Below are 14,459 nucleotides of genomic sequence, written 5' to 3'. Positions count from 1 at the left end.
ACAAGGCCCAGCGACACACAGATCAGACGTGACCGCTCTGTCACACTGCGGTCACAGGGTGGTGACAGCCAGGTCACAGGCCGGTCACCGCTCGGTCAGATAATCTGATTGGATTGATCGATGATGACATCGATCGCTCCAATCAGAGTACCTGAATACAGGTGACAGGGCGGTCACAGGGAGGTGTCACCTCCCTGTGACCCCATGTGATGTGTGCTCTGCCCCAGCCATGTCTGATTGGTGCGGTCGATGTCACCAATCAGATGGCTGGGGCAGAGCATGCACCACAGGGAGGTGACACCTCCCTGTGACCGCCCTGTCACCTGTATTCAGGTACTCTGATTGGAGCGATCGATGTCATTATCGATCGCTCCAGTCAGCAAAGTCAGGGGGCGGCGACCGGCAGGTCACAAGCTGGTCACCACTCCATGACCGCCCTGTCACGGCGTGGTCACGCTACGATCGATGTGATTGTAGATCGCACCAATCATAGCGCTTTGGGGTCGGGGCTGGGGTCTCCTAGTAACAGCCTAGGATCGGTGCTCTTAGGAGCACCGATCCTAGGCTGCACATCACTGTTTCCGGCAATCTGATTGCCGGAAACAGTGAGAATGCTGTGATTGGCTGTTCAGAATTGAACAGCCAATCAAAGTGATCATGGGTGCGGGGGGGCTGCGACACCCCCCGGGATGCCAGCGCCATCTACCCTGAGGTAAGATGGCGCTCGAAATTTAATGCGATCACAGCGACTTTGGTCGCAAGACCGCATTAAAGACCATGACCCAATAGTACGTCATTGGTCCAATCGGCCCAGGTCACCATGACGTACAATTAGGTCAAACTTCAGAAAGGGGTTAAGCCAGAACAGAGAGAGGCTCCATCAACATTTGGAAAGGTGGTCGAGTTTGTCCTAAAACTTCCTTTCCCCCTTTCTGTTTTGCATTTCTGCTTTTTTTCCTCCCCTTTTTCAAGAACTCATAACTTTTTTTCTATTGACATCGTCGTACCAGCGCTTGTTTTTTGCAGGACAAGTTACAGTTTTGAACGATGCCGTTCTTTTTACCATATAATGTACTGAAAAATTGGAAACAAATTTCGAAGTGAGGAGGAAAACCAAAACCGTTCCACCATCGTCTTTTGGCTTTGGTTTTTACAGCATTCATTTTGCAGCATGATTGACCCAGTGGCGCGATTCTCCAGGTCAGCGTGATTATGACCATAACAAACTTGTTTTTACTATTTTACTGGCTTTAAATAAAATTCTGAACTTTGCTAACAAAAAAAAATTTGGTTTTTGTCTCCAACTTCTGAGATCCATGACTTGTTATTATTTTGCTCATGATGGAGCAAAGTCGGGCTTGTTTTTTTTTGCATGCCAAGCCGTGGTTTATAATGGCATCATTCTGGGATACATAACTTTTTATTGCATTTTTTTTTTTGGTCTTTGTAGCAATTTTGGGGCTTTTATTTATTTTTTGTTACAACGTTTACGATTTGATTTTTTTTTTTTTTATCTGATTTTTGCAAATGCAGCAATATCAAATATGCTTTTTTTTAGTTAAATTTCTTTATTTTTAACTGGGGGAAAAATCAAAGTGTTTCTGAATTTCATATTTTTTAATTTTTCTTAATATTTTCAACATTTTACTTATATATGTGTGTGTGTGTATACACACATACATAAATATATATATATATATATATATATATATATATAATATATATACACACATACATATATATATATATATATATATATATATACATATATATATACACACATACATATATTTACATGTGCACATAAATCTATGCATGTGTTTGTATTTGTGTGTGTATATGTATATATATATATTTATTATTATTATTTATTTTTATTATTGTTTATTTTTTTTTTTTTTTAAAGGGACTTAAACATGCAATTGTCCGATTGCTATTGCAGTATTGCAGTATAAGTCCCAACCTCATGGTCTACTGTGGTGACCTGGGCAGGATGGTGCAGCGGCATTTAATGGGTCAGCAGCTGTGATCGATGCTGTCTGATGTAAATGCCGGCTGTATAACACAGACATCACTTGCCCTGCATGGAGCATTCTCGTCCTGAGTCTGCTCCTTACACCCTGACTCCCTCCATGATTGATATATTCATACAGGAGAGTTAAGGGGTGAAAGGAATTGCCTGCACATCCTGCACAGTGGGTCACGTACACAAAACTCAGGACCCTACCGCTAAGAAGCAAACTGAAAAGCCACTAAGTAAAAGCAGCTGCTGGCTTCAGCTTATCCAGGTATTAAATGGTCGCTCTTCTTTTACGTCTTCATTGTACTCTTTATAATTTCAGATGTTTAAGCAAATGTTGTCAGAAAAACAGAGCAAGTGGGAGAACTATAAGAAGGAAGGCTCCGAGCGGATGACTGAACTCGCTGATGTTTTCTCTGGAGTGAAGCCGCTCACCAGAGTGGAGAAGAACGGTATGAAGGCACTGAAGTTACTGACCATATGAAGGATGGGGGGAGACCTTGCCGGACCACCATAGTCCGTCTTCAGGACCCAGCCGGCCTCATATCACTCCTGTCTTGAAACTTCCTAATATATTTTATATTCAGCTCCCATTGTTAATACCTCTGCTTGCTCTAAATGCATGAAAACATTTATTTCAGCAGCAGATGGAAGGAAGGGAGACACAGTCATTACTAGTGGGTAAGCGGAGCCCACATAGGATAGAAACACCTCAGATTAAAAAAGAGTGTTGTCCGGCCCCTCCAGCTTGGGCTCCTCCTACTCCAGCTCTCCAGTCTAAAATTTGAGGTCACAGAGGATGGTCGCTGCTGGAAGCAGCTCCTCAGAAAATTTTTTTATTTTTATCGGACAGAGACTTGGACCCCCGTGGTCTTGAGGTCTCAGGGGTCTCAGCGCTGCTGGACCCCCACCCCTCCCTTGGCGGATCTGCATTACCCTTTGAGAGAGGTCCCTGCAGAACCCTGCCGGCCCCGGGGGATGAGGGATGCTTCCCTGGCGGGGACGCAAACCGCGCATCTGGGGTCACTGCGTTCTCCGCCCTGGGGGGAAGCTTGGGCACAGCGCCACAAATCCCTGGGGGTCCCTGTGGCGCTCAGCTGGGTGAGTACTCAGCATGTTAATGTGTTTTGAGTGCTTCGGCGGCTGCTGCGGCAGCCGCTGCTACATGTATTCAGGTGGTGACTTGTGTTTTTTTGTCCGCAGGTGGATGCCTGCAGGACATGGAAGCGGGGCAGGAGCGGAGAGCGGAGGAGTCGTGCGCGCTTTTTTTTGAAGCCGGCGGGGGGCGTGGCTTCGCGCCTTCCCGGTCTTTCGCGGGCAGGAAGCGCTCTGAGCGCGCGCTTTCCCCTGCCCCTCCTCTTCCGGTTTCTCTCTCCTCACAGTGCGGCGGCCATTACTGAACGGCTTCCATCGGGCTCCTCACTCTCCTCTCCTCCCGACAGACCGAAGGAACACTGCACCGCGGCCAGCTGGGTGAGTCGCTTCTGCCTGTCAGGGCAGAAGCTTAACCCCTCACCCCCTCAGCGCAGGGCACCTTTCTGAGGCACAATAAGGTGGCAGACTGTGCTGTCCTGCAGCTATTACCTCATATAGAGGTTCCTTTTTTTTGTCTGGGGCTCGCACATCCTTTTCATTTCACAGAGGTTGTGGGGAGTCTGCGACATTAACCCCTTATTAGGCGGTTATCCCTTAATTGGGGGTCAGCTGGGGTAGCTCTCTATTTAAGAGCTTTAACCCTTCAGCTTTCTTTTAAGAAACCACACTGTCCTACTTACTGACAGGTTTAACCTGCATATACTGTGTGAGGGCATGTCAGATCAGGGTCCAGGAGGTGCGGACCGTCTCCCAGGTCCGCTACAGGATCAGTCTCGCGTGTCTGACACGCAGGAGTCCTCGACGGCGTCAAACGCAGCGGTCGGGGGTTTCGGTGATGGGGCAGTGGTCAAAATGGAGGCACCTCACTCGTTCTATTGATGGCCTGTCTGACCTTCTAGGTTATTGGGTGTCAGCTAGATCCTCTCATGGCAGGAAGCGCCACAGGCCGGTACTGCCATCCCCGCGCAGTGACTCGGAGATCTCTGTTATGGAGGGTTCCCCTTCAAGCTCAGATGGGGAGATGTCCGATTCGGATAAGGAGGATCGGCAGGGGCACTCTGCCTCTTTTTTTGGGCCGTGCAGAGGCTTTTATTGGAGCCATGAGGGAGGCGTTACAGTTTCCGGAGGAGGTAACTAGACGTCCTGGTAAGTCGGCCCGGATGTTTCAGGAGTCGCATAGGTCGCGCTTGGCATTACCATCTCTGGATGAGCTTAATGGGGCAGTGGAGAAGCTGTATCCGTGTTCCACGGAGTTGATTGATAATTGGATTCCTTCTCCTGAAGTGGATGTCCCTTTATCCCAGCTTAGCAAATCCTCATTACTGCCTGTTAAAGGGAAGGCGAGTCTGCAGGATCCGCTGGACAGAAAAACGGAGATGGCGGCGAAATCCATCTACGAGGCCGCGGGTCATGGATTCAGAGCGGTGCTAGGATCCATGTGTGCTTGTAAAGCTTCCCTAAGCTGGTTGGACCGTCTACGGACGGCGTGGCAGGATGGATCCCCGCTATCCGAGGTGGATGGGCTTTTCAAGTTGTTGGAGGATGCGGCCCGATATGGCAGTGATGCAGGTTTGGATACCGCGTCACTGCTGTCCAGGGCGCAATCCTCGGCGGTCACAGTCAGAAGAGCACTGTGGCTCAGACAGTGGACCGGGGACGCGGTTTCCAAGCAAGGTTTGCTATCTTTAGCTTACAAGGGTGGTCAGTTATTTGGATCTGACCTCACGGAGCTGATTGTCAAGGCAAAGGCAAAAGAAGCGGCCTTACCACAGCGAAGAACTGTGGCTTCTGCGTCGGGCAGGCCTAGTGCTGGTAGTAGTCGGCGGCCCTTTCGGTCCAGGGGACGGTCCGGTCAGCCCTCTTGGGGATCGGGTCGTCCCTCTTTTTCAGGAAAAAAGGCTTCTCAGAAATCCCGCACTCCCTGGAAACAGAGCTTCCGTCAAGACAAGCGGGAAGCTGACAAAAAGCCTGCTAAGGCGGACTGACGCCAGGTTTTCACTGGAGGGCTCTCGAGTGGGGGGTCGCCTGCTCCAATTCGAATCGACTTGGGCGTCCCGCGTTTCGGACGCCTGGGTGACGCGGGTTGTGTCAGCAGGCTACTTCATAGAGTTTCTTTCTCGACCCCCGGACAGGTTTTGCCGATCTCGCATTCCGTCAGAGCCCGAGCTAGTTGCCGCTCTACGGCAGGAGGTCGATTCCCTTCTGCTGAAGGGTGTGGTGGTACCGGTTCCACCGGAGGACCGGGAAAGAGGGTTTTATTCAAACCTCTTTGTGGTCCCCAAAAAGGAGGACAAATTTCGCCCCATTCTGGATCTCAAAAGATTGAATCGGCATGTCCGCACCCGGAAATTCCGCATGGAGTCGCTTCGCTCGGTTGTGGCGGCCCTGTCACAGAACGACTTTTTGGTGTCAATCGACATTCGCGACGCTTATTTGCATGTTCCCGTCGGAAGGGCCCACCAACGCTTCCTTCGTTTTGCCATAGGTCAGGACCATTTCCAGTTTGTGGCCCTACCATTCGGGTTGGCCTCGGCGCCCAGAGTTTTTACAAAAATTCTGGCACCTCTCATGGCGATCCTTCGAAGACAGGGGGTTACGGTTCTTCCCTACCTGGACGACCTTTTGATTGTGGCGTCCTCAAAGGAGGAGGCGGTGACGGCTCGCAATCTATCCCTTCAGCTCCTGGAGGACTTCGGGTGGCTGGTCAATTGGAAGAAGTCGTCTCTGGAACCGTCGCAGTCAATCCTGTTTTTGGGGATGCATTTCGACACGGTACGAGCAGTGGTGTCCCTGCCTCCAGACAAGCAAGCAAGTCTTCTTCGACATGTACAGGTTATGAAGTCTTCGACAGCAATGTCCCTTCGAAGGTGTATGCGCCTTTTGGGTTTGATGGTAGCGTCAATGGAGGCACTTCCGTTTGCCCAATTTCATTCCAGGACTCTCCAAATGCTCATTCTGAACCGTTGGGATCGATCACAGGCTTCGCTGGATCGCAGAGTCATCATCTCCCACAGGGTGCGAGAGTCTCTAGAATGGTGGTTACGTCCGGAAGCGTTATCCCTGGGGAAGTCCTTCCTCCTTCCGAGGTGGTCGGTCATAACCACCGATGCCAGCCTGTCAGGCTGGGGGGGTGTCTGGAACGATCTCTGGATTCAGGGAGTATGGTCGTCGGAAGAGTCTGTCCTGCCGATCAACATCCTGGAATTGAGGGCGATTTTCCTTTGCCTCCAACACTGGACGGTCCCTTTAAACGGTCTGCCAGTCCGAGTGCAGACAGACAACGCGACGGCGGTCGCGTATATCAACCATCAAGGTGGAACGAGGAGCTCCAGGCTCATGATGGAAGTGTCTCGGATCCTGGTATGGGCCGAGGCCAAGGTGCCAGCCATCTCTGCGATTCACATTCCGGGAGTTCAGAATATCACGGCGGACTTCCTCAGTCGCGAGAAGGTGGATCCCGGAGAATGGAGTCTTCACCCAGAAATTTTTGCACAGCTGTGCTCTCGTTGGGGAACTCCTCAAGTGGATTTGATGGCATCAAGGTTCAACACCAAGTTACCGACGTTCATGTCCAGGTACAAGGACCCGAAGGCTGTGGCGGTGGATGCTCTGGTGGCTCCGTGGGACCAATTCGAGCTAATCTATGTGTTCCCGCCGATATCCTTACTTCCTCTGGTGTTGCGTCGGATCAGACTGGAAAGAGTCCCGGCTATGTTAGTAGCCCCAGACTGGCCAAGGAGGACGTGGTTCTCGACGCTGGTGTCGCTTCTGGCTGCGCCTCCACTTCCTCTCCCTCTTCGCCCGGACCTGTTAACCCAAGGGCCCGTTCGTCATCCGGACCTGAAGTCTCTGCGTTTGACGGCGTGGCTCTTGAGACCGAAATCTTGACTCGTCAAGGTTTTTCAGCCGAAGTCATTGCCACTCTGCGAGCTGCCAGGGGTCCTGCCACTACTAGGATCTATCACAAGACTTGGGAGGCCTTCTTTTCATGGTGTTCGGGTTCTTCAAGGAACCCGAGGATTTTTTCCATTCCCAATTTGTTGGCCTTTTTGCAGTATGGCCTGGACAAGGGTTTGGCAGTTAGCACTCTGAGGGGTCAGGTTTCTGCTTTGTCCTTGCTGTTTCGGAAGGCTATCGCCTCGCGTAGGGACGTTCGTTCCTTTTTTCGCGGGGTAACCCATCAGTTTCCGCCGCGGAAGGCGCTTGTGTCCCCTTGGCGGCTCAATCTGGTCTTGGAGGCTCTTCAACATGGGCCTTTTGAGCCTATGGACTCCGTTAGCCTTTCTTTGCTTTCTTGGAAGGTTGCCTTTTTAGTGGCAGTCACCTCTTTGAGAAGGGTTTCTGAACTGGCGGCTCTTTCTTGCTCGCCTCCTTTTCTGGAGTTTCTCCCGGATCGTGTGGTGCTTCGCACACGGGGCGACTTTCTACCTAAGGTGGTGTCACAATTTCATGTTAACCAGGATATTGTGTTGCCCTCGCTCTGTCCGGAACCGAGGAATGCGAAGGAACGGGCCTTGCACTCATTGGATTTAGTGCGGGCTTTGAAGTTCTATTTGTCTATTACTCAAGGTTTTCGGAAATCGGACTCTCTGTTTGTGATTCCAGCAGGTCGTCGGCGTGGTCAACGAGCTTCCAAGGACACTATAGCTCGATGGATTCGGTCGGCCATTTTAGAGGCTTACCGACTCAAGGGCGAATCTTGTCCAATTAAGATTCGAGCTCACTCCACGAGAGCTGTGGGTTCATCGTGGGCTTTTCATCAAGGGGCCTCGGCAGCTCAACTCTGCCGGGCGGCTACCTGGCGCTCTGTCCACACTTTTACAAAGTTTTATAAGGTGGACGTCAGTGCTTCCGCTGATGCAGCCTTAGGACGTAGGGTCCTGCAGGCGGCTGTAGTTTAAGTTATCGTTAACTTGTATTTAGCGCTAGTTGCGCATTTTTCTAGGTTGTTGGGATTCTGCCTCTGTTGGTTTTTTCCCACCCTTAATTTTTGGACTGCTTTGGGACGTCCCACTAGTAATGTCTGTGTCTCCCTTCCTTCCATCTGCTGCTGAAAGACGGATTTTGGTAAGACCTTACCTGTAAAATCCTTTTCAGCGAAGGAAGGAAGGGAGACACAGCTCCCTCCCATGGCAGAAGTGTGTTGTTGTGTTTTCAGATGCAGCGTGACCCTTCTCTGATAGCGATTATCTGGGCTGAGGTCGGCGCGCTAAGGCTCTGTTCCAGCATTGCCAGCTCATCGCAGTGGTCAGGTCCAGTGAGTAGTACCTGGGACTGTGTGGTTTTTCTGTTATATGCATAACCTGTCTCTTGTTTTTTCTCTGAAGTTCTTCAGAAGGGGTTATGTTGCTCCGCTGGTGATATTTGCTCTTCCTTAGCTTGTGTACGGACTGGAGAGCTGGAGTAGGAGGAGCCCAAGCTGGAGGGGCCGGACAACACTCTTTTTTAATCTGAGGTGTTTCTATCCTATGTGGGCTCCGCCTACCCACTAGTAATGTCTGTGTCTCCCTTCCTTCCTTCGCTGAAAAGGATTTTACAGGTAAGGTCTTACCAAAATCCGTCTTCTCTGGATACCAGAGACTTTATACAAATGTAGAAAACCTCCAGTATCTGTTTCTGGTTTTCATTCACCGACCACAAGATTAGAGATGAGTAAAAGCACAAAGTTTACTAGGGAATTGCAGAATTACTGATCCGCTGGTTTAGCTGTCACCGTATGATCTTCTCTCGGTTATCCACAGAAAACCTGCAGGCCTGGTTCCGGGAAATCTCCAAACAGATCCTGTCCTTAAACTATGATGACTCCACGGCAGCGGGGAGGAAGACAGTACAGCTTATCCAAGCTTTGGAAGAGGTGAGACCTCGCTGACGTCTCTGTCCAAATATCTGGCAAATTAATGAATGCATAGTCATAATCGGGCAGTCTGATCAGCAACGGCTGGTTATCATTGCTGATCCAATTGTTTACCATATCTGTAAAAGTCAGGTGTGTTAACGAGAAAGCCTGTGGGTCCTGCTTCCCCTGTCCATGTATAGAGAGAGCCTGTGGGTCCTGCTTCCCCTGTCCATGTATAGAGAGAGCCTGTGAGTCCTGCTTCCCCTGTCCACGTATACAGAGAGCCTGTGACTCCTGCTTCCCTTGTCCACGTATACAGAGAGCCTGTGACTCCTGCTTCCCCTGTCCACGTATACAGAGAGCCTGTGAGTCCTGCTTCCCCTGTCCATGTATAGAGAGAGCCTGTGGGTCCTGCTTCCCCTGTCCATGTATAGAGAGAGCCTGTGAGTCCTGCTTCCCCTGTCCACGTATACAGAGAGCCTGTGACTCCTGCTTCCCCTGTCCACGTATACAGAGAGCCTGTGACTCCTGCTTCCCCTGTCCACGTATACAGAGAGCCTGTGACTCCTGCTTCCCCTGTCCACGTATACAGAGAGCCTGTGAGTCCTGCTTCCCCTGTCCACATATAGAGAGAGCCTGTGAGTCCTGCTTCCCCTGTCCACATAGAGAGAGCCTGTGAGTCCTGCTTCCCCTGTCCATGTATAGAGAGAGCCTGTGACTCCTGCTTCCCCTGTCCACGTATACAGAGAGCCTGTGACTCCTGCTTCCCCTGTCCACGTATACAGAGAGCCTGTGACTCCTGCTTCCCCTGTCCACATATACAGAGAGCCTGTGAGTCCTGCTTTCCCTGTCCACATATAGAGAGAGACTGTGAGTCCTGCTTCCCCTGTCCACATATAGAGAGCCTGTGAGTCCTGCTTCCCCTGTCCACATATAGAGAGAGCCTGTGAGTCCTGCTTCCCCTGTCCACATATAGAGAGAGCCTGTGACTCCTGCTTCCCCTGTCCACATATAGAGAGAGCCTGTGACTCCTGCTTCCCGTGTCCACATATAGAGAGAGCCTGTGACTCCTGCTTCCCCTGTCCACATATAGAGAGAGCCTGTGACTCCTGCTTCCCCTGTCCACATATAGAGAGAGCCTGTGAGTCCTGCTTCCCCTGTCCACATATAGAGAGAGCCTGTGAGTCCTGCTTCCCCTGTCCACATATAGAGAGAGCCTGTGAGTCCCGCTTCCCCTGTCCACATATAGAGAGAGCCTGTGAGTCCTGCTTCCCCCGTCCACATATAGAGAGAGCCTGTGAGTCCTGCTTCCCCCGTGGACGGGGGAAGCAGGACTCACAGGTTTTTCCTATAATTGGGCGGTGAAGACTCACCGGCTTTTTCTATAAGTGGACAGGTGAAGTAGGACTCACAGGCTTTCTATAACTGGACAGGTGAAGCAGGACTCACAGACATTCTGTAGAAGTGGATGAAGGAAGCAGGACTCACAGGCTTTGTTTATAAGTGGATGGTGGAAGCAGGACTCACAGACTTTATCTATAAGTGGACAGGGGACGCAGGACTCGCAGGCTTTCTCTATAAGTGGATGGTGGGAGCAGGACTCACAGGCTTTCTCTATAAGTGGACAGTGGGAGCAGGACTCACAGGCTTTCTCTATAAGTGGACTGTGTGAACAGGACTCGCAGGCTTTCTCTATAAGTGGATGGTGGGAGCAGCACTCACAGGCTTTCTCTGAGTCCTGACCGCAGTTATACTTCTCTTTACATGAAAATACAGACTTAGAAGAGAATCATCCCCATCCTCATCATCTTCCCCGGCTCTGTGACTGATAATCACTATGACTTTCTACAGGTTCAAGAGTTTCACCAGCTGGAGACGAACCTTCAGGTCTGTCAGTTTCTCGCTGACACCCGCAGGTTTCTGCACCAGATGATTCGCACAATTAACATCAAAGAAGAGGTGCTGATCACCATGCAGATCGTGGGGGACCTGTCCTTCGCCTGGCAGCTCATCGACAGGTCAGTCTCTTCTAACAGGATGGACGGACGCATTTTGCTGTGAGCGCAGTTCACATGTGGAATATTTTACTCTACTCCAGTTTTCATGTTAGATTGAAGGAATCCACATTGCAGCCCTTATGGGCAAAGTAGTAGAAAACAAGTCATGGCACCATGTACATCCAGCCCTGGTGGTGGCATTGTCTACTGTAACACTGAGGTAAAACATGACACCACAGGGCCCTAGTCCAAAATACTACAGGGCCTTCGCCTACTATGTGTCACTAATAATACTGGGGTCTTCCTCCCTTATGCCTTCGTGCACTGGTGCAACTCCTCATCCCCTATAGCTGCTGTGACATGGCTGCTTGTTGTTGCACAAGTGTAAAATATTAATGTTCTTTGCACTAGTTTCACATCAATCATGCAGGAGAGCATCAGAGCCAATCCGTCCATGGTCACCAAACTGCGAGCCACGTTCCTGAAGGTAAGAGATCCTCCCTACTCCATACTGACCCGTCGGGGGTAGGAATATTGTAGAGGGTCACAAAGCCCAATTCATACAGACATGTTTCGTGTCATTCCCATCACTGCTTCTATGGAGAACTACATTGTATTTTGCACTTTTTGTTCTTTTCAGTGATGCTGTTATCCCAGTTGAAACCCTGGGGAAACACCGTGATTTTCTGCTGCAATGTGTGAACTATAGCCTGACACTTTACATCCCTTGTCTTGCGTTACAGCTGGCATCTGCCCTGGACTTACCCTTACTGCGCATCAATCAGGCCAACAGTCCCGATCTGCTCAGCGTGTCTCAGTATTACTCTGGAGAGCTGGTGTCCTATGTCAGGAAGGTAAGAGGTCAATCCCATTCTCCAGGGCGGACTGTGCCGCCTTACAGCCATTCATTACAACGGTCCACATGTCATTCTGCACTGCTTCTGCTGCAGGGGAAAAGGATTGGAGCATTGAGCAGAGTAGATAATCATCTAATTAGTATTTGTAGAAATGGTTGACGAACAAAACTTTTTTTTTATTATTTCGCCTCTCCGTTGTGGAGATATTAGCAAAAAAGTATTGGCACAAAGTGAGTTAAAGTTTTTTTTAAGTCCAAGAGGGTGTTATCAGTTAGTTTTCAATGGGGGGCGTGCACTTCTTCTCCCTGTATGATGCTGACAAATCATAAACAGGCAGCAACAGTCACAGGAAATAAGAACACGCCCCCATCATAGCGTAGCTTTTTCAGTGTGTGAGATCTAAGGATACAGCCCTGGTCTGACCACTCTTCAAGAGGTTAGGATCCTGAGCAGAAGACCCGCTTTATAAAAATGGGGTTTCTAGCCTTTACTGGAAACTCTTCCTAGCTATGCATTGATGCCTCCCCACTCCTGTGTTACTGAGTATGTGTTCTTAAATTAAAAGTTGTTTGTTGCGTTATTTCCTCAGGTTCTTCAGATAATTCCGGAGAGCATGTTCACATCTCTAGCCAAAATTATAAAACTGCAGACCCACAATATAATAGAAGTGCCCACGCGCCTCGACAAGGATAAACTAAGGGACTACGCTCAGCTTGGGGCTCGGTACGAGGTGAGCTGCGATTCCACCATAGACTGTGGCATGTGACAGCGTCTAGTAACCTCCTGTCCTCCTTATGTAGGGTTAGTGAGGGGGGAGGACGTTTTTAGAAAATTACTTACTCGCTCTCATAACGAACAAAGGAAATTAGATTTATATCAGAAATATGAATATCGGACCCCCAGTAAAGAGTTAATGTGAAATTATTCATAGAATTTTTCATCTAAAACCCACACTTCTAATGTTCCTTCTAATACGGGGCGGCCAGTGTGACGGACATTGACGGATCTTGTACTTCTCTTCAGGTGGCAAAACTGACTCATGCCATCTCCATATTTACTGAGGGAATCCTCATGATGAAGACCACCCTGGTTGGAATAATAAAGGTACAAGGGGGTGTACGATTAACCTGTTAAAAAACGGAGCATGTTATTATGCTTTTGTTTTGTTTTGTTTGTTTTTTACAATCTTTCAAGAGCCATACATTTTTTTTATTATTATTTTTATTTTTTATTAATTTATTTTTTTGTATGGCAAGTTGTAGTATTCATTGTTAGAATTTTGGGGACCAAACAGCTTTTTGATCTTTTTTTTTCCTTTTTTTGGAGGTGACAAAAACCTGTGGTTCTGTCATTTTGATTTTTTTTCTGTTTCTGCATAAATATTTAGAGATTGTATTAAACAATTATTCATGCGGCAATACCATTTTTATTTTGTTTGTTAAAGATTTTAAATATTTACATTACTGGAAAAGGGGGTAATTTCAACTTGCATACACAGCCCTGCTACATGCTCATATAGACATACACAGCTCTGCTACATGCTCATATAGACATACACAGCTCTGCTACATGCCCATGTAGACATACACAGCTCTGCTACATGCCTATATAGACATACACAGCTCTGCTACATGCCCATATAGACATACACAGCTCTGCTACATGCTCATATAGACATACACAGCTCTGCTACATGCCCATGTAGACATACACAGCTCTGCTACATGCCCATATAGACATACACAGCTCTGCTACATGCCCATGTAGACATACACAGCTCTGCTGCATGCCCATGTAGACATACACAGCTCTGCTACATGCTCATATAGACATACACAGCTCTGCTACATGCCCATGTAGACATAGACAGCTCTGCTACATGCCCATATAGACATACACAGCTCTGCTACATGCCCATGTAGACATACACAGCTCTGCTACATGCCCATATAGACATAGACAGCTCTGCTACATGCCCATGTAGACATACACAGCTCTGCTGCATGCCCATGTAGACATACACAGCTCTGCTACATGCCCATGTAGACATACACAGCTCTGCTACATGCCCATATAGACATACACAGCTCTGCTACATGCCCATGTAGACATACACAGCTCTGCTACATGCCCATGTAGACATACACAGCTCTGCTACATGCCCATGTAGACATACACAGCTCTGCTACATGCCCATGTAGACATACACAGCTCTGCTACATGCCCATGTAGACATACATAGCTCTGCTACATGCCCATATAGACAAACATCGCTCTGCTACATGCCCATGTAGACATACACCGCTCTGCTACATGCCCATATAGACAAACATCGCTCTGCTACATGCCCATATAGACAAACATCGCTCTGCTACATGCCCATATAGACAAACATCGCTCTGCTACATGCCCATGTAGACATACACCGCTCTGCTACATGCCCATATAGACAAACATCGCTCTGCTACATGCCCATATAGACAAACATCGCTCTGCTACATGCCCATATAGACAAACATCGCTCTGCTACATGCCCATGTAGACATACACAGCTCTGCTACATGCCCATGTAGACATACACAGCTCTGCTACATGCCCATGTAGACATACATAGCTCTGCTACATGCCCATATAGACATACACAGCTCTGCTAC

The 14,459-nt window shown here is 48.9% G+C and overlaps 1 protein-coding gene across 1 annotated transcript in view; it reads left to right on the top strand.

The window, feature by feature from the left end:
- WASHC5 (WASH complex subunit 5) overlaps positions 1-14,459 on the top strand; it is a 52,259-nt gene that overhangs the window by 26,030 nt on the left and 11,770 nt on the right. Inside the window, exons 11-17 of the mRNA XM_073679875.1 lie at positions 2,343-2,472; positions 8,857-8,969; positions 10,803-10,969; positions 11,360-11,435; positions 11,692-11,802; positions 12,395-12,535; positions 12,829-12,909. Coding sequence (XP_073535976.1) covers positions 2,343-2,472; positions 8,857-8,969; positions 10,803-10,969; positions 11,360-11,435; positions 11,692-11,802; positions 12,395-12,535; positions 12,829-12,909 — 819 coding nt within the window. The remainder of the gene's footprint in view (positions 1-2,342; positions 2,473-8,856; positions 8,970-10,802; positions 10,970-11,359; positions 11,436-11,691; positions 11,803-12,394; positions 12,536-12,828; positions 12,910-14,459) is intronic.

The sequence above is a fragment of the Phyllobates terribilis genome, unplaced genomic scaffold (assembly GCF_046119375.1).
Source record: "Phyllobates terribilis strain yellow unplaced genomic scaffold, ASM4611937v1 Scaffold_4__5_contigs__length_816908805, whole genome shotgun sequence".
Classification (NCBI taxonomy): Eukaryota; Metazoa; Chordata; class Amphibia; order Anura; family Dendrobatidae; genus Phyllobates; species Phyllobates terribilis.
Note: the sequence above shows the minus strand (reverse complement) of the source record. Positions and strands in the feature narration are given on the sequence as shown.